The 27,042-nt window shown below is 54.5% G+C and overlaps 8 protein-coding genes across 8 annotated transcripts; 4 read left to right on the top strand and 4 right to left on the bottom strand.

Moving 5' to 3' along the window:
• Window positions 1-244: 244 nt before the first annotated feature.
• On the bottom strand, window positions 245-4,196 carry BDP81DRAFT_349613 (fibronectin type III domain-containing protein). Its single transcript, XM_060586181.1, has 3 exons — window positions 3,719-4,196; window positions 3,416-3,609; window positions 245-3,355 (listed from the first exon to the last, which is right to left on the bottom strand). The coding sequence occupies exons 1-3, from the start codon at window positions 3,976-3,978 to the stop codon at window positions 363-365; spliced, it is 3,447 nt and encodes a 1,148-aa protein (XP_060444597.1). The 5' UTR covers window positions 3,979-4,196; the 3' UTR covers window positions 245-362.
• Window positions 4,197-5,891: 1,695 nt separating this feature from the next.
• On the top strand, window positions 5,892-7,467 carry BDP81DRAFT_321009 (UTP-glucose-1-phosphate uridylyltransferase; the record flags this gene model as incomplete). The annotated part of the gene is made up of 2 exons (XM_060584576.1): window positions 5,892-7,337; window positions 7,399-7,467. The coding sequence occupies 2 exons, from the start codon at window positions 5,892-5,894 to the stop codon at window positions 7,465-7,467; spliced, it is 1,515 nt and encodes a 504-aa protein (XP_060444596.1).
• Window positions 7,468-10,489: 3,022 nt separating this feature from the next.
• BDP81DRAFT_449960 (Lipin/Ned1/Smp2-domain-containing protein) lies at window positions 10,490-12,876 on the top strand (the record flags this gene model as incomplete). The annotated part of the gene is made up of 2 exons (XM_060592464.1): window positions 10,490-10,949; window positions 11,015-12,876. The coding sequence occupies 2 exons, from the start codon at window positions 10,490-10,492 to the stop codon at window positions 12,874-12,876; spliced, it is 2,322 nt and encodes a 773-aa protein (XP_060444595.1).
• A 716-nt stretch (window positions 12,877-13,592) lies between these two features.
• BDP81DRAFT_449959 (uncharacterized protein) lies at window positions 13,593-14,537 on the bottom strand (the record flags this gene model as incomplete). Its single annotated transcript, XM_060592463.1, has 1 exon — window positions 13,593-14,537. The coding sequence occupies one exon, from the start codon at window positions 14,535-14,537 to the stop codon at window positions 13,593-13,595; it is 945 nt and encodes a 314-aa protein (XP_060444594.1).
• Window positions 14,538-15,455: 918 nt separating this feature from the next.
• BDP81DRAFT_394641 (histidine biosynthesis trifunctional protein) lies at window positions 15,456-18,119 on the top strand (the record flags this gene model as incomplete). Its single annotated transcript, XM_060587989.1, has 2 exons — window positions 15,456-17,868; window positions 17,926-18,119. The coding sequence occupies 2 exons, from the start codon at window positions 15,456-15,458 to the stop codon at window positions 18,117-18,119; spliced, it is 2,607 nt and encodes an 868-aa protein (XP_060444593.1).
• A 1,138-nt stretch (window positions 18,120-19,257) lies between these two features.
• On the bottom strand, window positions 19,258-20,935 carry BDP81DRAFT_461365 (mitochondrial-processing peptidase subunit beta; the record flags this gene model as incomplete). Its single annotated transcript, XM_060593759.1, has 5 exons — window positions 19,258-19,645; window positions 19,695-20,380; window positions 20,436-20,513; window positions 20,570-20,695; window positions 20,783-20,935. The coding sequence occupies 5 exons, from the start codon at window positions 20,933-20,935 to the stop codon at window positions 19,258-19,260; spliced, it is 1,431 nt and encodes a 476-aa protein (XP_060444592.1).
• Window positions 20,936-21,694: 759 nt separating this feature from the next.
• On the top strand, window positions 21,695-24,747 carry BDP81DRAFT_320736 (raffinose synthase Sip1; the record flags this gene model as incomplete). Its single annotated transcript, XM_060584544.1, has 6 exons — window positions 21,695-22,353; window positions 22,462-22,660; window positions 22,714-22,927; window positions 22,998-23,270; window positions 23,318-24,454; window positions 24,515-24,747. 6 exons carry the CDS (start codon window positions 21,695-21,697, stop codon window positions 24,745-24,747), a joined length of 2,715 nt encoding a protein of 904 aa, XP_060444591.1.
• BDP81DRAFT_32017 (uncharacterized protein) lies at window positions 24,676-26,509 on the bottom strand. The gene is made up of 5 exons (XM_060584502.1): window positions 26,266-26,509; window positions 26,192-26,205; window positions 25,912-26,103; window positions 25,675-25,799; window positions 24,676-25,588 (listed from the first exon to the last, which is right to left on the bottom strand). The coding sequence occupies exons 1-5, from the start codon at window positions 26,283-26,285 to the stop codon at window positions 24,884-24,886; spliced, it is 1,056 nt and encodes a 351-aa protein (XP_060444590.1). The 5' UTR covers window positions 26,286-26,509; the 3' UTR covers window positions 24,676-24,883.
• Window positions 26,510-27,042: the final 533 nt, after the last annotated feature.

The following is a 27,042-nucleotide window of genomic DNA, read 5'->3' as shown; positions in this document are numbered from 1 at the left end:
CGATCTGGGTGGGTAAATCTACAGCTACCCGTTCGTTCCTCTCGCGAAATGTGACCCGTGCTTTCGGACGGAGCTTGCCAATTGAGACTTTCTGCCGCCGCTCGTCGAGTTCACCGCCTACCTTACTTGATGCTAATATCAGGAACCAAGCAGCAGACATCGAGGCAACCGAGACGAATGACAGCAACTGTCGCATCACTTTACAGGCATTTAGAGACCGTAGATCAAATATCTCGTCATTTTCACTCAATGATCTGAACTGGTGACGATATGGCTTTTGGAACGCCTGATCTTTTATTTTTAATGATTTTCGCTATACAATACATCGCTTTGGCCATCTGACACCGACAAATCAGCTGGATCTACTCGTCTTTCTTGTCTTCTTCCACCTCGCCCTCAGGGGTAGCCTGGTGGAACTCAAGGCTTTCTCGGTTGTCCTTGCCTTTTTTCTTCATGGAAAACTTGCTGCTCCAGCCAGAAATCCTGCTTTCCTTGGCGTCTCTGGATTTAGCCGGGCCTGCAGACGGGCTGCTGGTGACGCTTTCGTAGCTTCGACCGAATAAACCCTCCTCGCCAAAGTCGTCAATATCACCAAAGCTGGACCGATCCGCAGACAAATTCTTGTCAGAGTTCGTGGTGCTCCCAGGCCCTTTCTTAAAGAGTCCCGAGTCCTTGCTTAGACGAGACGAAAGACTGAACTTGCTCGAACTGCCTTTCCTGAAGAGCTTCCTATAGGCGTTCTCCTGATCCTTGGCATTGGAGTCGGAAAGTGTATTGGACACTGCCCTATCAAGCGTCAAGGACTCCCGAGATTCAGTGACCGACGCCTGTGTGTGGACAGAGAAGGCATCGCGGGACTTTCTGGACTCTGTCGGAGACGCATCGTAGCCTTGCGGTAGGTCTAGACTAGGCGCGGAAACATCCCTAGTCTTGCCTTTCTCTTTTGCGTCCTTGTCTTTGGCTTTGTCTTTGCCCTTGCCCTTAGACTTTGGCTTATCCTTCTCTTTGCCCGAGTCACTTTCTTTATCCTTACTGCGGAATAGTCCCCCAATTGAGAAGGTTGGCGCAGCTGGGTTCAAGCTTTTGTTCAACAAGGATTTGTTGTCCGAGTTCTGTTTGCTGGCTGGTGGTCTGCTGCCAATGACGCCAACCTGGCTCGGCGAGACTTGGGGATCGTTCAAGGCTTCGTGATCCAGAATTTCGTCCTCGGCCGACGCCAGTGTCGTTTTGAGAGCCGCCGGTGAGCCGTGGAGAGATGGTCGCCTGGATGGAGTCCGCGACGCCCAACGCCCATCAGCTGGTGACCAAAATCGGTTTCCTCGATCAGCTGGATGGTTCCAAATGGATCCGCTGTCGGTGGAAGGTCGTGGCAAGTCAGCTGAGGCCATGGAAGCAGGTCTAGGGCTGCTTGGATCTCGGTCCGCGTACGAATTCCATGGTATCAACCTGCGAGCCGACGAAAACATGCTGCGTCCCAGGTTGGCCGCGCTCGCCGCCTCAAGAGTGTCAGGTCCAGCCGAGTTCCGGTTTTGCGTATAGGACGAGAAGCTGGTTCGGCGTCGATTTGTTCCATCAAGATCGTCCGTCTGCCTAGGAAAGGACTGACTCTGACCATGCTTTAGGCTGCCCAACATGGGGCCACCGTCATCGGCAGCTTTGGAGCCTTTAGTTCTGTGCCAATGGATCAGATCCGTGAAACGGTGTCCATTTGCAGCTGGCGATGGCTGTCCCCCGGGGGAGGATGTCATGTCTTTGAGGAACGCGGGATCGCCGTTGTCAGGGGCGAAAGGTGGGAAAGCGGTGACATGCGATGATCCTGGGGGGCTAGAAGGAACACTATTCGAACGTCTGGACGATCCTGGCGACGGAGCGTCATCTTCGTAGCCCGGAATGAACGGGCTTCTGCGAGAGAGAGAATCAGGGCTGCTAGGTTCGTCGTCACCCAAGATGCCAGAAGGTAGGAGGGCGGCCGCCGTAGGACTAAGCGGCGCGCTCCCCGTGAGAGCCCTAATATCAGCATCAGAGAATTGGTCGCTCCCAAAGGCCTCGCCCCCGGGCATGTCCAAGAAATGTGAGAACGGGGCTCGACTGGTAAACCCGATCGGAGGATCGAAGGGAGAGTCTGAGGCTGAGAAAGGACCTGTGGGCGATGCGACGGTATTGGTAAGAGCATTGCCGGTGCGGCTTCGATGCTTAATTTGTGCCGAGGCGTTGGGGTCGAATTCGACGCCCGAAGAATTCGCCTGATTGTAGAACTGCATGCTCTGTTGGTTCTGGGCGTAGACTTGGGCGTGCAGGACATGGATGTGACCCTCAAGCTGCTGAGCCTTCCTATTCTCCATGATGAGTTGACTCTGGAGTTCCCTGCGCTTCATCTCGAAATCTCTCTTCAGTTTCCCGTCGTCTTCTCGCCAAGTATCATCCTCTTCGCCACCAGGTAGCTTCCTGCGTGCATCCTCGAGCTCCTTGAGCTGTTCCTTCTTTTCCTTGTATTCGGTCTCGAGTTGAGAATACTCATCTTGCAAGGCAGAGTTCTCCTCGTCCAGGTGCTTGATCTTGAGATCACGGCTCTGTGCGAGACCTTCCTTTTCCGCTGCAAATCCTTCGCGAGTTTTGCGCATAGTTTTGGTTTCAGCGACACATTTATCAATGTTATCCATCGCCTTCTTGCGCTTATCTTGCTTCTCCTTCAGCAGGTTCTCCTTGCGGGCCTTCTCTTTCGTGGCCTGTCTCATCTGTTCGCCGGTGGACTTGACTTTTTGCCTCAACTGCGCAGTGTTGTCGTCCTTCTCTTTCTGAATCTTCTTTTTCTCCTCCTTTTCCTTCTTCAATTTCTCCTCGAGATGTCTGTGCTCGCTCTCTTCGAATGCATGTAAGGATGCCGTCTCCACAAACTCCTTCCTCGACCGCTCCAAGGTATCGGCTAGCTCCTTGAGCGACGCCTCAGGGTGGTCGCCAGAAAAGTCCTTGATTGACGGCTGCTCCTGACTTGCTATGGACGGAGAGTGCCTGCGATTGACAGTGTTGCGTCTCTGGCCGGAAGGACCGTCTCGCGCAGCGGCGGATCCGCCTTCAAGAGACGGCGCCGCTTCGATGGTTGGGACCTGGCTACGACTGCCATTGTCTTCAACGCACGGAGTTTGTCCTGGTCGCGGATCTTGATCTTGGAAACTGTCGGGAAGTCTCGAATTGCCCAGCTCTGGCCGTCCGTCGGATCGATAGGTACGCAATCTAATAACTTGGCTACCGGCTTGGAAGTTGTTCGGTCCAACAGCAATGACTCGTATGTTGTAGCAATGATTGGGCCTCAGACCCGTAACAGTAATGGCTGTCTCTTCCTGCCTCGATTCGCCAACTGTGAAGATATGTCAGTTTCGTCTTCCACGGCCACCGAACGAGTCGAACAAAGACCAACCATTTACGCCATTGACCTGAATCAGAAATTTCTGAACAGGTCGGTTGTGTGTTGGTCGCGTCCAGTTGAGAGTCGCCGCGTCGGGTCGAATTCCGGCTAAGGATACATCGGGGGCCTCGGGGACGTCCACTCCAAGGATGCTGATGAGATCGGTCGTCGGTTTCCAGAGAGTCTGCCAGGCGCGGTGTAGCAGCCTGAACAAGGTCAGAAAAAGGTCGTTAGAAGGATCGCACGTGTCGGAAAAAGTGGCAGCGAACAGCAGGACAAGGCGGAGAGGGGAAGAGGCGCGTGGGTGAAACTGACCAAATGACTGCGGCGAGAGTCACCAGCATACTGGCATGCCGCACAAGCAACTCATCCAGACTCCAATAACGAATACCCTCACGGGTGTAGTGTACGGACCAAGCGAGACAAAGTTGTGCGTAAATGGGAGCGATAACCCAGAAGGTTGCGAGACTGGCGGCTGCCAGGACGAACTTTTGGAAGCGGCTATTCGGTCGCTTGAGCCACCAGGCGATGAGGGAGCTTACGAGGAGGAATTTCATGAACAGGGTCCATAACATCGCCGCTGGCAAAGGGGAAAGAAAAGAAAGTAGAAGATGCGGAAGAGTGGGAGAAAAGCGAAGGAGGAGACCTTTCGCTATTCCTCTCTGGCGCGGTCGGTTGGGAGGAAGGATATGTCGGGCAAGAAGGGAATAAGAAGGAGGGATGAAAATCTCGGCAGTTGTGTTGACGAGCCCAGACACACGTAGTGGCACGAGTATTGCAGACTCAGGCGCTGCTGCTGCTGCTGTTCGGTTCACCGTAGCACTGTCCACCAGTCCCCTGTACCGTGTATCACGGCTAGCGGCTGATACTGTGTGGATGGGGTCCAAGTCAATTGGGGGGTTGCCTGACACGCAGCCCAGGCGGCATGGCAGCGGCCAGCTAGGGGGAAGCTGGTACTGCTCGACGCTGGCGCTGGGGGAGATGGAGGGGCGGTAAGGCAAGTAGTGCCGGCCGCCTCGAAAAGATCGGGATGGGAGGAGGGGCATTGCCGCATTGCATTGGACGCCGGCAGGGGTGCGAAAGGGAGGCACGAGAGTCTTTTCCCCGTGAGGAGTGACGGTAGCAGAGAGAGAGAGAGAGAGAGAGAGAGAGTGAGAGACCGGGAGGGGAAGGACGGACAAGATGTATTTTAACCAAGAGTGAAGGATGTCGTTGATTTATATCTCTAATTCATGACATGTTTTTATTTCCATTTATGGTTTCCAGACTCGTGGCATTTGAACGGAAATCAAAGGTTAACTGCCTATATCTCGCAAGGTGTTTGTTCGTCCTTCCTCTAAAGTATGGGGAAGCTGCCTCATTTGCAGCACATCTGCCACGGCTAAGGGAGTGTAACGTGCCTTTGGGCACTGCAAGAAGCCCGATGCCCATATAGCAGGCTTCGGTGTTGCCGTCTCATTCAACACTGACGATGAGAATTGGTGGCATGTAGATCGCGAATGATAAGATTGTGGTGTTGAAATCGTTGCAAGAAAGACAACCTCCACCACCTGCCGTTGCAAGCGCCTTAAGGTACCTTACGTTGAGCCTCAGGTTCTTGATCTTCAACCTGAGGCGCCATGCCATGTGCAACGCAGAGCGCCTCATCCCGATTCCCGAACACGCCTTCTTCATTTCCTACCTGCTTCAACCACGTCAAAGTTCCTACTCGTTTCGTTGTCGTAACTTGACAACCTTATTATCTAGTTCCTCTAGTCGACTTTTCACCTCATGAAGGTGCTACCTAGACTGCGACTTTTCTGGTTTTCGGTTCCTGGTGCTCCTCACTAATGAATTAGATTCACTAGAACCCAATGATAAACGCCACGTCGCACAGCCCCGATTCCCACACCCAACGTAGCGCATATCGTCAAGTTTCTTACGTGAGCTGAGGACTCAGCTTCATCATCCTCAACCCGAGAAGCTTCTGCTCGTATCCGAGACCCCTCCTACGCCACTAAGCCTACCTCTCCCGCAGGATGCTGGCCCTGAAGACGCCTCCGGGTCCATGTGCTGATGTGGCTGGTTGTCGAGTGTCCCCTGCAAACGAGTTGGAGTGAGGGGCAGCCAGCCGAAAGCGACCTATCATGCACTGAAGACGTCTCGCGGCCTTGGAATGAGGGGGGTTCCAACCCACCAAGTCTGAAAGCAACCCGACTTGTCCAATCCATCGTACCGGGCAATTGGCGGGTACCTTGTCATCCCAGCAAGCAGCTCCCACTCCAGCACTATATTTGGACCATTGAGGGGTCCTCGGCGGGGACTACAAGTAAGGTGAGCTATCCTCCTGGCGACCTTACTTGTTTACTTCCACTCCGCCTTTTGCTTCTCCTATTTATTTCCACGTTGAAACTGTCGTGTTTATCAAATCAGCTCGTTTCCTGATTATTCTACAGCTCCAATTGCCGTGCTCGAAAGCTTTTCTACCGCGATATCCGCCTGGCCCATCATGGAAGCCATCAAGTCCGCTCTTAACATTGGCTCCAACAAGCCTGCCGCCACCGAACCCTCTGCCGAGCAGCTTGCTCAGCTGAAGGAGAAGTACGCGAGCGCTGGACAAGATCATGTCTTCACTTTCTACGATGACCTTCCTACCTCCGAGAAGGCAACCCTCTTCGAGCAACTGTCTGGCTTCGACCCCGAGCACATCAACAAGATCACCGACCGTGCTCTGAACCCTCCCAAGACCGAAGATGCATCCACCCAGTCCGGCCTCGAGCCCCTGCCCGAGTCTGCCACCGCCAGTATCCTCGACTCCAAGACCGAAGACATTGAGAAGTGGTACCAGTCGGGTCTCGAACTGATCGGACAGAATAAGGTGGCCGTTGTGCTGATGGCTGGCGGTCAGGGCACCAGACTGGGCAGCTCAGCACCCAAGGGCTGCTACGATATCGGCCTTCCCAGCCAGAAGTCGCTCTTCCAGATCCAGGCAGAGCGTATTCGCAAGGTCCAGGAGCTTGCCGCCAAGAAGGCCGGTACCAGCAGCGCTGTCGTGCCGTGGTACGTCATGACCTCCGGCCCCACTCGCGGCCCCACGGAGAAGTACTTCCAGGAGAACAACTACTTTGGCCTGGACAAGGCCAACGTCTTCATCTTTGAGCAGGGTGTGTTGCCTTGCATCTCGAACGAGGGCAAGATTCTGCTCGAGTCCAAGGGCAAGGTTGCCGTTGCACCTGATGGCAACGGAGGTATCTACCAGGCGCTGGTTGTGTCAGACGTCATGGGCGATATGCGCAAGAGAGGCATTGAGCACATTCACGCATACTGCGTCGACAACTGCCTCGTCAAGGTTGCCGACCCTGTCTTCATTGGTTTCTCGGCGTCCAAGGATGTCGACATCACCACCAAGGTGGTGCGGAAGCGCAATGCCACCGAGTCTGTCGGTTTGATTCTGCTCAAGAACGGCAAGCCAGACGTCGTCGAGTACTCCGAGATTGACACGGAGACCGCCGAAGCACAGGACGCTAAGCAGCCCGGAGTCCTCAAGTTCCGTGCCGCCAACATTGTCAACCACTACTACTCTTTCCGCTTCCTCGAGAGCATTCCCCAGTGGGCGCACAAGCTGCCCCACCACATTGCGCGCAAGAAGATCCCCTATGCCGACCTCAAGTCCGGCGAGACTGTCAAGCCCGAGAAGCCTAACGGTATCAAGCTGGAGCAGTTCGTCTTTGACGTCTTCCCCATGCTGGATCTCAGCAAGTTCGCCTCCATGGAGGTGAAGCGCGAGGACGAGTTCTCGCCGCTTAAGAATGCCCGCGGCACGGGAGAGGATGACCCCGACACCAGCAAGCGTGACATTATGCTTCAGGGCAAGCGTTGGCTCGAGGCCGCCGGTGCCGTGGTCACCGGTGCGAGCCAGGAGGATGGAGTCGAAGTCTCCCCTCTTTTCAGCTACGTAAGTCATTCTTTTCTTTACATGATGTAAAGACGCGGATGCTAATCATTGTTTTTCACAGGGCGGCGAGGGACTGGAGAAACTCAGCGGCAAGGAAGTCAAGGCCCCCGCCATGTTGGAGATTGAGTGAATATGTAAAGCGTAATGACATGGGATGATTGGCGTTTACGACCGAACCGCGGGGGTTTTGATAAACTATCCGGGGCTTATGGGCCAAAGGGTTGCACAATAAGTCGTGCTGCTTCGAAATTCTGAAGCATATATAAAAGTATTGATTCATTGCCAAACTGAGATTGGAAATGAGTGAAGAATGCTCTCGTGCCCTAGCAACCGATTGCTTCTTTGGCAGACTCAAGCCATCCAAGTACTTTGTATGGTTGCTAGCTCCGTTCCCGTGACATGAATGCTTCATTTCCACTCAAGATCTGCTTCTTGTTATGTCGGGAATACCCAAACAGTCCCTTTGGTCAAATGGTGTCTCCAGGGCAGCCAACCAAGAGAAATGCAGATGGGAGGCGTGGAACAAATGCAGGGCGGAAGATTACACTTGCCTTGCGCCGTTGCCAAGCATTCCGGAACCAGATCTTAGGGGCATCTAAATTCCTTAGGTTAGATTCACCGCAAGGTTTGGGTAAGGTAGCACGGGTAGGTATGCCTGACTTGCAAACTGCACACTGTGTCTGGGTCCAGAGACAGCCCAGGACATTGGCCGCGTGGAAAGAAATTGTCTAAATCGGGATTGGATGAACGCACACACACCAAAAAAGGCCACATGGGAGGGAGGGCCTTGACTGAGATTTTCCCCTTTGATACGTACTTTCCGTACGGATACCCGAGAAACCTCTCCTGTTTTCTTTTTTATGGAGAACGTTTTTATAGAGAAAAGAGGAAAAGACAAAGGGGAAGAGGGAAAATAGGGAAAGCATGGGTTGTGATTCATGCGCCCACATCACTTTTTGCACAGGTGACCTCGGCTCTTTGGCGGGTGCCACCAAGTAGACCTGGAGCAGAAATCCATCTTGGCTGGTAACGAACGGAGAAAAATGCCCGGGTGATGAAGATATGACGGAGGAGGAGGATTTTGAGTTATAGTGACAGAAATGGCGGGGGGGGGGGGGGGTTAGAGGGGGAGAAAGAAGAACGGGTTTCGTCTGGCCATGTGTATTATCGGGTCAAGGAGAATCGGTCAGAGAAGTCTGGGAGATGGAGGGGTAATTTTTTGGGTTATGACATCAGCAGACAAATAGAGAAATCTGACTGGACTGTTTTCCCTCTTTTTTTCTTCTTTCATTTGATGAGGGGGGGGGGAGGAGAAAGAGCGACGAACTCTGTCCCCAGAAGGAAATGAACCAGCAAACGAGAGAAGGAAAAAAAAAAGTGTCACGGGTACTTTTAGTTACACCGCCGAGTCAGGCGGGTGGCCCGGTTTAGGGGAGTGGGAGTGTGGAGTGTGGAGTGTCCCGTCGTAGTCACTGTACATAGTATGCAAAGTACGAGGGTTGCTCGCTGACGGCTGTGTAAGTAATGGGTGTTTCCGTGAGGTATCCGTAGGGCGGACAATTAAATAGGAGATGTTGGTGCTGAGGATGTTGGTGTTGTGTGTTTCGGCCCTGATGTTCACCTTTGGAGGAAGAAGTTGAGATAGGAACGAGTAGGCACGGACATGTGGAGGTATGACACCTGAGCAAAAATATATTTGAACTTCTTTCTTGCGCCTAATAAATTGAACGTGGACTTGCAGAAATGGATTCTTCTACTACGGATAACTAGTGGGTAATTACCCAGGCATGCCACTTGAGTGAGTAAGGTAGGTAAAGGGCCTCGGCTTAGCTCATGTAAGTCAAGCCCACAGGGCCTTTTTTCCTCGTGCCACGGAATGCCAGACCAGCTCATCGTCCTCGCCCGGTTCTCCTAATGCCGGCAATGGCGGCCATGTTAGCGTCCATGGTCCCTCTTTCGAACCTGAGCCCGGTGAGATGCGGTCCATGCCAGCGAGATTGTGAGTGCGCCGCGGTAGTCCTGAGGGCCGACCAGGGGTTGTTTTTCCATTGGGGTGGGTTGGCTGTGGCGCTGCCCCCCAAACGGTGAAAGTGGTCCGGGGGTTGTCCTTTGGGGGTTGAAATCTTTTTTTCCCCTCTGGTCATGGTGATGATATGTGGTCTCCCCTTTTGCTGGGCAGATGCAATGTCCACCTTCACATGATCCGCGGCAGCCCAGCGTTAGGTAAGGCGGGCGAAGGAAAAAAAAAGGGCAGCCTTGGCCTGCCGTAGCTTGTTGGGCCTAGCGAACAACAAGCAGGGGTTGCCGCCCCTGTCCGCTCCAGGTGCTGTCCCCCCCCCGTACGGAGTACCTCACCCTCACACTCCCGTCCAGGTCGCTCCTCAGGATCGCCCGCGAGCGCCGCCCGCCGCCGCCTTTCCTCTTAGCTCCACCGGCCTATGGTACTACCTTAACTCACTGCTGCAGGTGCTGCCGTTCTACGAATAGTCGTCCTTCCCCAAAAGGATTCAGCTTCGTCATCTTTGCACCATCCCATCCTCTCCGAACTGCTGAGCGCGGGCACATACGGAGTACATATGTACGGAGGAAAGGTTGCTTGATCCTCTTTCTCTCTCTCCCAAGCCGTTCCTGTCCTTCTCCCCTTCGCCTCCGACCCCGCGAAACCCCAAACTTTAATCGTGATTCACTGTACCTATTCTCTTCGACTTCAACAGGCGTCCCTTCTATCCGTGAGACTCTCGGCTCGAACCATCCCTCACGAACAAACGAACGGCCACATTTAACCCCCTTCCGCTCCCTTGCTCTGCGCGCGCGCATCTCTCGAACTCAGTCAGCCTCCATCGACTCACTCACACATCACTGTCGCTCTCTTTCTCTCGCCCCTCCCACTTCCCTTCCCACCCTCGTCCCCTGCATCCCAATAATAACCATCCACGAGCTTCCCCAACAATTACGCTTTCGCCTCCGCACACCTCGCGGCACAGCTCAACCCAGCTACCCGATTACCGGCCTTGCCTGAGGTTCGAAAGACTGCAACACCTCGTCCTGGAAAGTCACCTGCTGTTGTTTGTGTCTCTACGTCCTGGCTCGCCTGCTTTCAAGATACCCGCCCTCCAACCTGTCGCGAACAGCGACACAACTCCTCAGTCACAATGCAGTACGTACGGAATCTCAGCGCCTCCGTCTCTTCGACATGGAACTCCATAAACCCGGCAACCCTCAGTGGCGCCATCGATGTCATCGTCATTGAGCGGGAAGACGGCTCTCTCAACTGTTCGCCCTTTCACGTGCGCTTCGGAAAGTTCTCTTTGTTGAGGCCCTACGAGAAGAAGGTTGAATTCAAGGTCAACGGAGTCAAACAACCCTATTCCATGAAACTCGGCGAGGAGGGAGAGGCCTTCTTCGTCTTCGAGACGAGCGATACTATCCCGAGGGATCTGCAGACTTCGCCCTTGGTCTCCCCAGCGTCAAGCCCTCCCTTGAACCCGGAGAACCCCTCTTCACCTGGACTCGGCGAGCCAGAGCTGCTGGACCTGGATTCCGAGGCTTCCAAACCTCGACGACCGCCTCCATCTGTCCTTCACGCTGCAACATTCGGACCCGGACCCCATGGTTTGTTCCTCACTTGCCCTACCCTTATTGATCTTCTATGAGGCAGCAAATGCTAACTGTTGTAGGGCTGGACACGCCTCTATCCACATCCCCCGACCTTTCATCCCACGCACGACTGAGATCGGAAGACTGGGATTCCTCAGCCGCCCAGCGCCCTTACAGCGATGATGTCCTACGTAAATCAGCTCGAACGAGCGACCGAGTATTCGGCGAAGGCCTTACCGATTTTGCCATGTCCGAGCGATCACAAAGCCCTCCTCCGTTGGCACCCAAGGAAGCGCTCGAACGGGCTCTCATGCTCTCCAAGGAGCTGTCAGCCAACAACATCCCCAGCCATGTGACCGAGAGCGGCGACCTTATGCTTGATATGACTGGTTTCAAGAGCAACGAAGAAGATATATTCCGTGCCGAGATTCTTGCGCGAAAGATTCTCTCCGAGGAGCTCGAGGGCCCATATGACATTGGTTCACTTTTTGGTATGGACGAGCACGGAAATATCTGGATCTACAGCAGCGAGGAGGCCAAAGAGGCTGCGAAGAAGAAGACCATGGAAGCTGGCTACCGCCTTCATTCCGTCATTGCGGCGGATGCTGCGTCTGACCCTGGGTACCAGAGCGACGGTAGCGATGTTACCACCACCGTGCCTCCTCCGAACCACCGCAGGACCGAGTCAGACGCCGGTGCTTCTGGCCTACACACTCCTCCCACTACGCCTCCTCATTCGACGGCTGGTGACCCGAATTTGAATTACGCAAAGACGCTGCGGTTGACTAGTGATCAGCTGAAAGACCTGTGTCTGAAGCCTGGAGAGAACACCATGAGCTTCACCGTCAACAGGGCAACGTGCCAGGCCAACATGTACCTGTGGAGGCATGAGACGCCCGTTGTCATCTCAGACATTGACGGCACGATTACCAAGTCGGATGCCCTGGGCCACGTTCTCAACATGATTGGCCGTGACTGGACGCACGCCGGAGTCGCGAAACTCTACAGTGACATTGTCGCAAACGGGTACAACATCATGTACCTGACCAGTCGATCAGTGGGTCAGTCCGATACGACCAGGGCTTATCTCGCCGGTATTCAGCAGGGAGAATACCGAGTGCCGCGGGGCCCTACCATCTTGTCCCCGGATCGGACCATGGCCGCCCTCCGCCGTGAGGTCTACCTTAGGAAACCCGAGGTTTTCAAGATGGCCACACTTCGGGATATCCGAAATTTGTACGGCCCTGATCGGACACCATTCTTTGCTGGATTTGGAAACCGTCTCACGGACCAGATCTCGTACAGGACAGTGGATGTTCCTAAGAAACGTATCTTTACCATCAACTCCAATGCTGAGGTCTCCCTCGACTTGCTCACGTTGAACAAACTCAAGCTGAGTTATATCAACATCAATGAGGTTGTAGATCACTTCTTCCCACCCGTCAGCACTCTGGTCAAGGGTGGTGGAGAAGAGTACACGGATTTCTCATACTGGAGAGATACTCCGTTGGATTTGGATGAATTCTCTGCGAGCGACACAGATGACGATAATGAGCAAGCTGATCTGGAAGAAGATGTCGATGATGACGAGGAGATTGGTGATGAGATGGGACAGAGCTACATTTCCCGAGACTCGGTCGACGATTACGGTGACGAACGCGAAAGCATCCTCAGTGGAAGCATCGACGGCGATGACCAGCTGGCCGCCTCCATCATGGAGGACGACGACGCCGACGATGAAGAAGCCGAAGACGACGAGGACGACGAAGAAGACGAAATGGCTGAGCTCGAAGTGCGGAAACAACGCGAGCGAACTCCTCAGCCCATTAGCAAGGAAACCAAGTCTTCCACGCCGGCACAAATGATGCTTGTGGAAGACATTGGCGCCGAGTTGATCACTGGGGTAAATCATCTCGCCCTTGAAAAAGGTGTGCAGAAATAGTGTGCTAAAAAGGAGGAACAGGCTTCGGTTTACAATCCTAATGTTAAAGCAGGTGCGAACTAACATCTCCGTGTCGATGCGCTTCTTCTTGTACCCGGGAGTTTCTAGACGGCGGCTTGGTGGTTACGAGCATGGTTGGCGGGTTTTGGGTTTCGGTTTAAGGGAGGGAAGTGATGCGTTTGCATAGCGAAAGGCGTTTAGACTTTGGTACTTTATTCAATAGTGAGCCTTGAAAAAGGACACACTATCACTCAACTCTGTTACGATTCTGGTTCATGACACTCGTGAGTTACTCATGATACTGGTGATTGTCTTGATTCAACTCTACCGCAGACTAAGCATGCATCGAATTTTGGCCCCAGCTTACTTATGATATGGGCGGAGTCGTTCTTTTGAGCTCACTTCCAGAATGATACGGATTTGAATCTCAAAAGAGCTTTCCAGGTTGATGAGCTCCGTGACCATCTCTTCTCCGAACCTTGCCTAAAAGTAATGTGCAATTGCCCGCCTAATCGACCACATTGCCCCTCTTCCCCAAAGTGCGCGCCCATGGCCACCCGGGCTTCAAATCCTAATGCTCTGTTCCATAATAAGCCCCTAAACCAGGGTATTTTTTGGTCGCCGTTAACGGCCAATCCCCCTCATTCATCTTGCCATTGAGGTATCTGTCCCATCGTGGACCCGGAGTGCTCCGATTTCACCGAGTGGCCCGAGTCCTAAGAAGTGCCCTCCATCTCTGCATCCTCGTCCACGTCCTTGCCAAACACATCCTCCATCGTGCCGCCCTCGACGCCATCACCGCCGATATCCTCATCCGCCGTCGCATTCGTCGCCTCGACGCCCTCCATCGCCCCCTCACCGCCGGCGCCGGGCCCAGCAGCACCATCCTCGTCGTCCTCGTCCTCGTCCTCGTCCATACCCGCCTCCTCCCACGCCTCCTTGAGACCCCAGCTGACGCCGCTGAGAACAAAACGCTCGCTGGGCAACCTAAGCCCCCACTCGTTCTGCGCGACCTTGGGCAGCGCCGTCTTGTTGCGCTCGCGCGCGAGCTCCTGCAGCCAGTCCTTGCTGACGCCGCCGGCGCCGCCGCCCCCGCGGAACTGGTAGCCCAGCCTAGCGGCGATGGCGAGTTTGACGGCGTTGGCCGAGACGGCGGCGTCGCCCACCGCGCCGGGGATCGAGCCCGCGCCGCCGCCGCCGCCACCGCCGCCGCCCGAGGCCTTGCTGCCAGCTTGGGAGGTGTAGGGGTCCGCCGAGAGGTAGATTGCGTCGGAGAGGATGCTCGAGGTGTGGCGGTAGGCGAAGTCGAGGAGGAGGAGGGGCACGCGGGACTCGTACGAGGTTACGCCCTGGGAGGTGAGGAGGAGCTCTATCATGCGGGAGTCGCGGGGTCGCGGGGCCGAGGCGTTGGGGGCTAGGGGTGTTGATTGTTGTTGCTGCTGTTGTTGTTGCCCTGGCTGTTGCTGGGCATTTTGTTGTGACGGCTGTGAGGTTTGTTGGGTGGATGAGGACTGGGTCGGTTGGGTTTGGGATGGGGGTTGGGAGCCGCCTGCTGCTGGTGTCGTTGCTGTTGCTTGGGTGTTTGGTGCGGTTTGTGAGGCTGAGGCGCCCGAGGAGGCGGGGACGCCGTTGGTTTGCGGGTCAGCGGATTGTGAGGCCATGATCGCGGTGTCGTGTTCGTGGCTCGTATAGTGTTATCTTGCTATGAAGTGCGTTATGCGGTTTGATGGGAGACTGGCATCTCCCCTTTGCGACACCGTTCGAGGATTGTCGACAGTCCACGCGACTAAATGGTGGCTGCCGGTGGTGTGTAGATGGATGGACGGGTGATGTTGAGAAATCACCCAGACAAATTGATGTAGCTCGTTAAATTGTGTGTAAGGGTTCGCGATGGGTAGAATGTGAAGGCGGCGCCGGAAAGTCGGGGGGTATCAAGGTGAGGAAGTGAGTTGGCTGGTTGGGTCGCGGAAAGAGCTACCCGTTTGTCGCGTCGACGACTGAGGGCCTGAACTGTCTACACCTCACACTCACAGGGCAGCTCCGAATCCTTACCGGCCTTTCTGTTGATCCGCTCCAACGCTGATAATTCGGACGCACTGACCATAGCTTAATTCCACATGGACTGGGGTGTCTGACGGGCAAATCGGCAGGGCGTGGATTGGATGACCTCCAAAAACTTGCATGGAGGGGCAACTCCCGAATCTGCTGCGTGGTAATTCTTCTGCCCCACCACCACACCCGCCGATGCAGGACATGGTTAGAGTGGTGGTGTCACACTCTGAGGATTTTTTTACATTTTAGTGGCGGTTCCCTTTCCCTGGATGAATTGAGTCACAGTGGATTGTCTACCGTATCTCGTTCGATAAACAAGTGACATTCCACTTTCCTCAATTGAACCTTTTGGTAACTTCCTCACTTATAGTTGCCTCTTTTCTGTCCAACACACCCCATCGGGCTCTTTTGAATTTCATGCGAGTGTGAGAGAGATAGGAGAGCATACAAGATTACCCCTCCCCCTCACAAACGTTCATAACCCAAGAACACACACACACACACACACACACACAATAAGAGCGGCCATGGAGACAACACTACCCTTCCCTTTCCTGATCAGCGTGGCCGTCCCGCCCGGCCTGGCCAAGTTAGATGGCCTCGATCGCGAGCAGGTCTCGATTCTCGGAGCCCCCTTCTTCGAGGCCAATGACCAGACCCTGGACAAGTTTCACAGCTTTCTGAAGCAGCACAACGCAGAGTTCCGTGGCTACTTTGACGTCACTGGCATTTCAGCAAAGGACGATGTCGTCTCCCTTCTCGATGCCGGCGCCCGCATGGTCTTCGTCTCCCCCGAGAATCTCGCGCAGTATGAGGAGTTTGGATCCCGCGTGGGCTCCATTCTCACCACCGATGATGTCACGACGAAGCCCGCCTCCAAGCACGCCGTCCTGGTCAAGGACTTTGATCCTACCCTCTGCAACCTGGGCTCTTTCATCGAGCACTGCAAGGTGGAGAAGCTCCCGAACCTATTCATCAAGCCCGTGCCCGAGAGCAACCTCGAGCACTTTGTCGACATCGCTAAGCAGTGCAACGCCATCCCCGTCCTGCCGTCCGACGGCCTGACGGCCAGCAAGGAGGAGTCCAAGAAGCTTCCCCTTTCCAAGCTCATTGCTTCATTCTGGAAGTCGGACCGCCCGGATGGCCTGATCCCCACCGTCGTGTGTGACGAGTCTGGCACCGCAATGGGCCTCGCCTATAGCAGTGCAGAGAGCGTCGGAGAGGCCTTGCGAACCCGGGCCGGTGTCTATCAGAGCCGCAAGCGCGGTCTCTGGGTGAAGGGCGCCACGTCCGGTGACACCCAGGAGCTCATCCGCATCGCCCTGGACTGCGACAACGACACGCTCAAGTTCGTCGTCAAGCAGACTGGCGGCTTCTGTCACCTGGATCAGCACGGCTGCTTCGGTGACCTGAACGGCATCCCTAGACTCGAGCAGACGTTGCAGTCTCGCAAGAAGTCCGCACCTGCGGGCTCTTACACTGCTCGCTTGTTCTCTGACGAGAAGCTTCTGCGAGCCAAGATTATGGAGGAGGCCGAGGAGCTCTGTGACGCAAAGACTCCTCAGGAGGTTGCCTTTGAGGCTGCCGACTTGATCTACTTTGCTCTCACAAAGGCCGTCAGCGCCGGTGTTAGCCTCGCTGACATTGAGAGAAACTTGGATGCCAAGGCATTCAAGGTCAAGAGGAGGACGGGAGATGCCAAGGGCAAGTGGGCTGAGAAGGAGGGCATCAAGACTACCACAGCACCTGCCCCTGCAGCGGCGCCGGCGCCGGCACCGGCACCGGCAGCAAAGGAAGAGAAGTCTGAGAGAATATCGATGCGCCGCTTCGACCTGTCCAACTCGTCCGCCGCGGAGATTGACGAGGTTCTGAAGCGCCCGTCACAAAAGTCCCCCGACGCCATCCTGAACATCGTCAGGCCCATCATTGACGAGGTCCGCAACGGAGGCGACAAAGCTGTTCTGTCCTACACCCACAAGTTCGAGAAGGCCACATCACTCACCTCTCCTGTGCTCAAGGCACCCTTCCCCAAGGAGGCCATGCAGCTCTCCCCCGAATCAACCAAGGCCATCGACATTTCTTTTGAGAACATCCGCAAGTTCCACGCCGCTCAGAAGGAGGACAAGCCCCTGAAGGTCGAGACCATGCCCGGCGTGGTATGCAGCCGCTTCTCTCGTCCCATCGAGCGGGTTGGCCTCTACGTCCCTGGCGGTACTGCCGTTCTCCCTTCCACTGCCCTCATGCTCGGTGTCCCCGCCATGGTCGCCGGCTGCCAAAAGATCGTCTTCGCCTCGCCTCCTCGTGCCGACGGCAGCCTCACCCCTGAAATCGTCTACGTCGCCCACAAGGTCGGCGCCGAGAGCATCGTCCTCGCTGGAGGCGCCCAGGCCGTCGCCGCCATGGCGTACGGCACCGAGAGCGTGACAAAGGTCGACAAGATCCTCGGACCCGGAAACCAGTTCGTCACAGCGGCCAAGATGTACGTCAGCAACGACACCAACGCCGGCGTCAGCATCGACATGCCGGCCGGCCCCTCCGAGGTCCTCGTCATCGCCGATAAGGACTCCAACCCTGCCTTTGTCGCGTCCGACCTGCTGTCGCAGGCCGAGCACGGCGTCGACAGCCAGGTCATTCTCATTGCCATTGACCTGACCGAGCAGCAGCTCCAGGCTATCGAGGATGAGCTGCACAACCAGGCCATGGCTCTGCCTCGCGTTGACATTGTCCGCGGCGCCATTGCCCACTCGGTCACCATCCAGGTCAAGACCGTGGACGAGGCCATGCGCATCAGCAACGACTACGCGCCCGAGCACTTGATTCTTCAAATCAACGACGCCGAAAAGGTGACGGAGAAGGTCATGAACGCCGGCTCCGTCTTCATCGGCGAGTGGACCCCCGAGAGTGTCGGCGACTACTCTGCTGGTGTCAACCACTCTTTGCGTAAGTCCCACCCACCCACACAATCTAACATGTTCCATGACTAACTGACGATTACAGCGACCTACGGATACGCCAAGCAGTACTCGGGCGTCAACCTCGCCTCCTTTGTGAAGCACATCACCAGCTCCAACCTGACGGCTGAGGGCCTGCGCAACGTCGGCGAGTCCGTCATGCAGCTCGCCAAGACGGAGGCTCTGGAGGCTCACCGCAGAGCTGTCGAGATCCGCATCGACCACATGAACCGTAAATAAAAAATTATTCGGTTTGACGCTGACCACCACCAAAAAATGAAGAACATTGGATGAATGGGATGGGGGGGGGGGGGGGGGGGCATTTTATGATTTTATGTAGTTATACCAAAAATGTTATTGGACATGTAGAGAAAAAAGATAAACCTCTTCTTTTGGAATGAGATGCTGAGCATATATTTGTAGTCTGTCTGTCTGTCTGTCTTTGAGATGGTGACAAGTATATCCAGACCGCGCAATGACGCCGCCCCTTGGCGTAGTTTTCCTCTCTTGGCCCGTTTGCCCATCCACCTTTTTTGCACCTATTCCATTACGACGATACATTTTGAAGACTCGCTAGAAGAGGGTACCAATGAAGCAGGATATGAATCGGAGCTACGTGTCTGGTAATTGCCCTCTTCCAAGGATTAGATCAAATTCTACTTGAGTGAGTATTTCCTAGGCAAGAACACTTCCTCTACAACCGCACAACCAACCAGATGACAGACAGGATATTATAGGGAGAACAGCTGTCCAACCTCAATCTAACCTCACTATCTCTACTTACTAATTTAAGCTAAGGACTAGGAAAAACATGAGTTTACTCCAACTGGAAACCCTCAACTTCTGCTGAAAGGAGATAGCGATGCCTGGACACTCAACCGTGGCTCAACCTTCTCATTCGATGTTTCCGCCGGACGATTATTCTTCCTTGCTCTAGCCATCCAGTGATGACCAAGATATCCTGCCATCTCGAGCTGATTAAAATTACTCCAGTCACCAAGACCATTAGCACCAATAACAACGTCTGCCGGGCCGTGTCTTCCGCTTCTCATCTCATCCAGGATATATCAACGTTGAGACGAAAGCGGCACAGTTTCCTAGCAGTCTTCTGACTGTAAAAAGTCTAGGTACAATCAGAGCGAGACCTCATCCCATGCTCCGCAAGTAAGTGGAATGCGCTCACCTGAATCCAGGTAGGAACCAAAGATGCTGGTTTGCTTACAAAAGTACATAGTAAAATTAGGTCGTCAAGGTGCTAAGCTTGCGGTTGTCACAGACATATGAACAAGGGAAGTCTTTATGATACACTAGCCTGCCTGTAACGGTATCTCATACACTCTATACCCTAATCTCCCCTGAAATCGCCAAAACCACAAATTTAGTACTTGGGCTTCATCGTGGCCCTGAGTCTGGAGTAATCAAAGAGACCCTCGATGCTTCCAACGGCGGAGATGGCAATGTCCTGGTCCCAAAGCTTCCTGCTGGCAAAGTCCATGACATCCTTCTCGGTAATGGCGTCAATGGTACGCTCAATCTCGGCGGGGTTGGCACGGCGGCCGGTGGTGACGAGCTGGCGACCAATGTCCTCAGCGATGGCGGTGGTGCCGTCAAGAGAGAGGAGAATGGAGGCCTTGAGCTGAGCCTTGGCACGCTCGGTCTCGGCCTCGCTGACGTTGCGGGCCAGGCGCATCCACTCGCGCTGGGCGAAGTAGACGAGATCGTCGATGCGGTCGTGCTGGTCGGTGACGAGATAGATACCCCAGAGACTAGTATATGTTAGCAATTGTTCTCCCTAGCTGAGTCGGTGCTACTTACCCAGTGTCGCTGTAGCTAGTGGAGAAGCTCATGAAGCTGTTGGCAATGCCGTGCTTGTGAACGAAACCGCTGAGCTTGCTGCCCTGGTGAGCGGCGTTGCCAATGGCCTTGTCGTAGTTGCCGACGATGGCCTGGGCGACGAGGGCGGTGTAGTAGTCGTCGTCGTTCCAGCTGACACCCTCAACGGCAATGGCGATGTTGGCGGTGGGGATGTTGTCGTCACGAACACGGACATCAGATCCGATGAAGTCGGCCTTCTGCTTGGACAGGAGGTAGGCCGAGGTCTGGGGGCCGGAAGTCGGGAGGCCGCTGAAGTTCTTCTCGGCAAGCTCGACGAGCTTCTCGTGGGGGATACCACCAGCGCCAACAAGGACCATGCGGTCGGCAGTGTAGTTGTTCTTGATGTAGTTGGTGAGCTCGGTGCGGGTGATGTCACGGATGTTCTCGCGGGGACCAAGGATGGTGCGGCCGAGGGGCTGGTGCTGGAAGGCGGTAGCGTGAAGGTGGTCGAAGACAACCTCCTCCATCTGCTTCTCGACTTCCTCGGACTCGCGGAGAATGACATCGCGCTCACGCTCGATGGCGGACTCCTCGAGCTTGGAGTTCTGAAGAATGTCGGCAAGAATGTCGACGGTCTGGGGAACATCGGAATTGAAGGCCTTGGCGAAGTAGACGGTGTTTTCGCGCTAATTCAATGTCAATGGGAGGAAATTTTGATGATTTCGGTCGACGGGAACGAACCGAGGTGTAGGCGTTCAAGTGACCACCCATGTTCTCGATCTCGAGCTCGAGCTGCTGCTGCGTCCGGTTTGTGGTGCCCTAATATTCGTATCAGCAGGTGTATCTCATCGCATTGTCGTCGCGGTTTGGCCTACCTTGAAGGCAAGGTGCTCGAGGAAGTGTGCGGTGCCATTGGTCTCGTCGGTCTCAGCCCTTGAGCCGGCGTCAATCCACACGCCAACGGTCGAGGTCTGGGCGAACGGCGAGTAGTCGGTGGCGACCTATATCTCAATTGTCAGATGCAATTCGCGACGCGGTTTTCGAGGCCAATTGAGCCACATATCGGATGGGTGGATTGGATAGCGTACCGTCAGTCCATTCTTCAATGTTGTCGTCTGAGTCTTGCCAAAGGGGGTGTTGGAAGGCGTGGCGAAGCCCCGGGTAATTGGGCTCGCTCTGGAAAGAGCAGCCCGGCTTCGCAGCCCCTGCGAGAGGTTCAAAGCTAGTCTCCGGGACGCCATGGCGGAGTTGTGGAGGATGGGGAGTGATATGAGGTGTTTGATGAAATCTTTCGATGAGGTTTCGGCTCAGAAAGCTTTCGCCTTTCGAAAGGCTGTATGTGCCTTGAAATCGAGGCGCGAAGTCGGCTTCCGGAATGCCCCGGCCCAGCAACTGGAGCCAATCAGAGGAGGTACGTAACTAATCTGCGGCCCCAGTATCCTGGCACCACCAGATCCACCGTATGTTCAATCTAATATTTTGTCATTAACTTATTTTCCCCGGAAGCAGCTGAAAACAAATATTATTTTGTGCCAAATCTAGATCGACCCAAAGATGTTGAAAGAGCCTACTTCATATCACAAGTCTTTTGTTGTCTGCTGTTAATGCTTCATGGCGCATAGTCGTCCCTTCCCAATCGATGAATCATTCTTCTTTCCCTTTTGTCCGCAAGTGCCAATTGGCCAATTAAGCGGATCCTGCCCTGTGCCCAGGCGACAGCCGCTCTTTTGTCAAGTCCCAAGTCCCAGTCGTGCAGCTGAGACCTTTGGGATGAGCTGTTAGTGCAGCAGGTCGGTCACAGGACTGCCATTTTGACTTCAATGCAGGTGTCAGTCTCACAGACTCCTATATAGGATGAGAGCATGTTACAGCATTTCAACTTTAGTAACTGAGCAAAAGCCTCTTACTCTTCTCACTCACCATCAATAAGACACTCATCACCTATTGCCTCATCACTTGCACATACTTCCCTCGTGGTTTTGTAACCCTATGACATCAAGATGCCATCAGACAACTACAACTTTGCCGAAGTCTTTCAGTCTCTCTTCGTCTCAAAGCAAAAACCGGCCCCAGAAGCCATCACCGACACCATGAAAGCCATCATCCAGAGCTACCCACCTCTCGGTCAGTATACGCAGATCTCAAATGGGAGTCTTCCTGTCACTGCAATCCTACAGATACCTGCTTCACGTGCGGGTGAATCCTGGGAAGTTGCGGTGTGGCACTCGAGTGACGGAGCCGACTGGAGTGAAACTACTCTTGCTCGCATCGCCGACGAAGACGCCCCGACGACCTTGCAAGCTGTCCCAGATGATGTCCGACGTTTCTTCTATTCCGCCCCTGTTTCTTTCAAGACATCGTTCCAGTTCACTCTCAAGTTCCGACACTCGTCAGATGAGCCATGGAGATGGACTCGCGATGAGCTAGGAGTTGGTGATGGCACTGTGGTGCTCAACTCAAGACCCATTCTTGAGACTGTTTCCGAAAGCATTGATGACGTGGTGTCTGGTCTGAACCCTGCATGGAAAGTGAAGTCAATGATGAGCCAATGTCCTGGAACTCGGCTTTGGTCACTTGAAGCTACTATTGATGCTGTTGATGGAGATGAGTCGAAGTTTGCCGACATATCGCTAGGCGTGCCTTGGGGAGGATTTCTAAGGTAAGCCTGACCATCGGGGATTCGCTGGTCATCAAGTTCAAACTCGTCTCGAGGACTCTCTCCCTAGTTCCAATTTCATCCAGCCGCGTGGGATGCTGACAAGAATAGGTGGTTTGCCCTTATCCGTATCTGGACGCCCTGGCTGGCTCCTCGCCATGGAAAAGACTCGTTCCATCTCGACAAAGACGGCGTCCTCTGCTCATTTTTGAACTCCGAGGGCAAACATCTTGTATTTCTCGCCGTAAGCGGAGGCAACCATGTTATGCCCGTGTTCCGCCATGGCGAGTCTGGGCAATTGTCTGTTCACGTGCGTCGCTGGACCCTATACTACTGGATGAATATAAAGCTTACTGGTCACAGGCCCGTAATGATAGCACGAAGCCAGAACCTGCTACCATCTTAGTCGGAACAGGAGACAACTTCGAGAGTGCAAATGCATGTGTGATGTATCAAGCCAGACAGTACATCCTTCAGGAGAAGAAGGCCAGTGACGAGCTGTTGGCTGAAATGAAGGCTATCGAGGAAGGGGTGAAACCAGAGTGGATGGAGAATTGGTACGACGGACTTGGATACTGTAAGTTTTGTGAAAATTCATACTGCTGACTCTCCCTCATTTCCTGGTTTCCGTCTGACGCACTTCATAGGCACCTGGAATGCTCTTGGGCAACGTCTCACAGACGAAAAGGTCTTTGATGCTGTCGACAAGCTAGCCGAGAATGACATCAAAGTCGCTAGTCTCATCATTGACGACAACTGGCAGACAATTGACTACAGAGGTCATGGCCAGTTTCAGCATGGTTGGTGCGAGTTTGAAGCCGAGCCGAAGGCTTTCCCTCAAGGCCTAAAGGCTACCGTGGCGCACATTCGCCAAAAACATCCGCATATCCAGCATATTGCTGTGTGGCACGCTCTTCTAGGTCAGTCGTGTTGTAACCTTTCGAAGTGTAGCAATTACTGACTTAAGCAGGCTATTGGGCGGGCATTTCACCGGATGGAAAGATTGCCAAAGAGTACAAGACGATAGAAGTGATCCGGGAGGATGCCGAGCGACGCAACCTGCCCCTCGGGGGCAAGATGACCGTAGTCGACAAAGACGATGTCGACAGGTTCTACAACGACTTTTACAAATTCCTCGTCGACTGTGGCATCGACGGCGTGAAGACGGACGCCCAGTTCATGACTGACACCTGGGTCTCGGCCAGCGCACGCCGCGAGCTCATCGACGCTTACCTAGACGCCTGGACCATATCATCTCTCCGGCACTTCAGCATCAAGACCATCTCCTGCATGTCGCAGACGCCGCAGATCATGTTCTACAACCAGATGCCACGGCACAGGCCGGCGATCCTATGCCGCAACTCGGACGACTTCTTCCCCGAAATCCCAGCCTCCCACCCCTGGCACGTCTGGACGAACGCCCACAACAGTCTGTTCACGCAGCATCTCAACATCCTGCCCGACTGGGACATGTTCCAGACCGTTCACGACTATTCGGGCTTCCACGCCGCGGCGCGCTGCGTCAGCGGAGGACCCATCTACATCACCGACGTCCCCGGGCAGTACGACCTAGACCTCATCAAGCAGATGACGGGCCCCACGATCCGCGGCAAGACCGTCATCTTCCGGCCCAGCGTCGTCGGCAAGACCATTGACCCGTACACGGGCTACGACGACGACGGCCTGCTCAAGATTGGCAGTTACCACGGCGCCGCCGTGACGGGCACCCCGATCCTCGGCGTCTTCAACATCTCCGCGCGGCCCCTGACGGAGATCATCCCGCTCGCCGCCGCCTTCTCCGGCGTGCTGCCCTCTATGCGCTACGTCGTCCGCGCGCACTCGTCGGGCAAGGTCAGCAAGCCCGTGTCCTCCGGCTCGACCGCGTCTTCCTTGACGGTGTCGCTGGACGTGCGCGGATATGACATCTTCACCGCCTACCCGCTCTCCGGGTTCGATAGCGAGACCAGGGGCAAGGTGTGGACCGCCAACTTGGGTCTGGTGGGCAAAATGACTGGCGCTGCGGTCATACTCAACAGCGATTTCATGCTGCGGCACGATGGAAAGGTTGAGCTCAAGACTCGTCTCAAAGCGCTGGGTGTTTTTGGTAAGTACATGTGACGTTTGGAAAAGACAGAGAACAGTTTCTGACGAGACACAAAAACAGGACTTTACATCTCGAAGCTACCAGAGTTGACGATAGAGGATGACTTCCTCGTCACCATCCAGAACTCTGTGATCCCGGTTCACACGGTGTCCCTCAGCAAGAGCCACGATTGCGTCCTGGAGATTGACATTGAGAAGGCGTGGCAGGAAATGGGTCTTCACCCTGGTTGGAGCAACGAGGTCGAGATGACGGTTGTATTTGCCATTGATCACGAGGAGGCCCAGGAAGAGTAGATGCCTCATCTCCTGTTTATCCGATGGGTGAACTTCCCCCTGTTTATAGGAATCAAACATCCATCTGATTCAAAATTGTTGTTTGGAAAGCATTATCCTAATAACATTGACTCACACTGCTGGTGTACTACATCCTTCACTGCTTCTTCTCCTTCGGCTCAATCCCCAACTTCTTCGCCTCAAAAGCAACCGTATCAGCAATATCCTCCCTCAAACTCCTACTCTCCGCCTCCCACCCAAGATACTTGCGCGCCCTCTCCGCCTTACTCTTAGAATTCATCCCCCACGTCGCATTCGCCTTACCATCACTCTGCAACACCTCCTTCATCGTCGCCTCCTTAGTCAACGCCGCCGGCAGATACCCTTGCCTGTGCGCCTCCTCCGCAACCCACCCCGCAACCTCGCGCCACGCGTGCGTCCCGCTCTCGACAAAGTAATACGCCCGCGACCCCAGAATCTCCGGATCGGCATTCTTGGACGTATCCTGCGTCGCCTCCACGAGGGTGACGAAGAGCCGTGAGAGGTCGTGCACGTGGACATTATCCCACTCGGCTTTGCCCGGTGCCACGATGGGGGCAAACCCCTTTTCCAGCGTCGCCTGCGCGAGGGAGGGCACCTGGATCGAGCGCTGGTTCGTGGGTCCGCGGCCGCGGCCGTAGATTGTGGGCGGGCCGAGGATGGCGGTGCGGACGCTGGAGGAGTTGCTGCCGAGGACAATCTTGTCAATGTCGCGGTGGATGGCGTCGTCGGGCAGGGAGAGGAGGCGGTCAATGTCGCGGATGTCGTGGTAGTCTTGGTCTGGGAGGGGGGCCTCGCCATAGCGTTTGTTTCTCATGTCGTACTGGGGGGGGGGGGGGGGGATAACCTCTGGTGTAAGTTCTACATTCTTCTCTATAGATTAAAGACAAGGGGAGGGGGGGTTCTCACCCATTGGAGGATACCGGTGCCTGAGATATGAAGCCAAAATCCCGGCTTCTCAGGCGTGTGTCCCTCTGCCAGCCCCTTTGCGATGGCCTTTGCAGAGGGTTCATCGTCAGCAGACCCAGCGGTGTCTGGCCCCTCATCGTTAGCATCTCATCTCATCTCATCTCTGCGCTCCAATCCTCGACACTTTCATGGAAAGAGATCTTGAAAGAGGGGAGCTTGAAACGGATGGCAACATACGAATGACAACATCAGCAGCGGCCGCCTCCTTTTCAATGACACTCGCGTCCTCCAGGCCGCCGAGTACAATGCGGACCTTGGGATACGCCTTCTTCACGGGAGCGGCGCGCTCTTCATTGCGCACGAGGACGGCGTACTCGTATTCCGGGTGCTTCTCGTAGAGAGCATAAAAGGCGTCGCCGCCGATATAGCCTGATCATGTGTGTTAGAAAAGAAGATCAAATGAAGTCATTGGCATCGCGAATTGCATGTTAGAGATAACAACAAATCTAATTCGTACCGGTAACGCCCGTCCTGAGATGTAGATTAGCTATGGGACTTTTGTGAGAGCATCACCACCATGAGGCTGCTTACAGAAAGATTTTGAGAGCCATGTGGCAAGTCTCGTGAATTCAGCAATATCTACGTGATGACAAGGATTCGATATGTTGAAGAGCAGTAAGATGATGTAAAAGGTCTACAAACATGAAGAGGTAGATGTCCCGTCCCGTGGCTTATAAACTGCAAGCAACCCCGCCTCCATTGAACGTCGTTCGTCCGAGAGTTCAAGACAGCTTATTAATGCTACTCAGCAACCGCTTAGCGACCCCTTGCGCCCTTTCCGTGGAATGCATGCCGTGGTGCCCCCCCAACGAGACAGCTATCCTAATTCGGTGATAGACAAGTACGATCCCAAACATGTCTAGAAACATGGGAGACTTACCCGCTCGTGCCCGTCTACCTAGCTGCCGTTCTCGCGTGTTAGGATGCAGTGGGGTCATCCCGACGACTGTACCTACCTATAAGAAATTGAGGGGTTGCGGTTCTACAGGTTGTGTGACATCATGGATCAGCACGCCTGTTTTTTCTCTCTTTTGGTGGCGCCTTCGTCCCGCTCTTTTGTTTGTTGCTTAAACTGTGAGCTGGTTGGAGCTTGTCAAAGTCGTAGTGGTTGTGTTGTATTGTGCTTTGTAGATCTGGGTTGACGATCCGTGGAATGGTCTGGTTCCTCAACACCCCGCTCCTCTTGCTGCCCGCATTCATGTAGGTACTAGCAATGGAACTCAAAATCTCGAACAAGCCTTCCTTGGCCTGGAAAGATGATATGAAATGCCTTATTGAGCTACTGTGAATAGTGTAAGAGAGATACGG

The sequence above is a fragment of the Colletotrichum phormii genome (assembly GCF_030913505.1).
Source record: "Colletotrichum phormii strain CBS 102054 chromosome Unknown BDP81scaffold_11, whole genome shotgun sequence".
NCBI classification, from domain to species: domain Eukaryota; kingdom Fungi; phylum Ascomycota; class Sordariomycetes; order Glomerellales; family Glomerellaceae; genus Colletotrichum; species Colletotrichum phormii.
The sequence above is the reverse complement of the archived record's forward strand: the minus strand, read 5'-3'. Positions and strand labels throughout refer to the sequence as shown.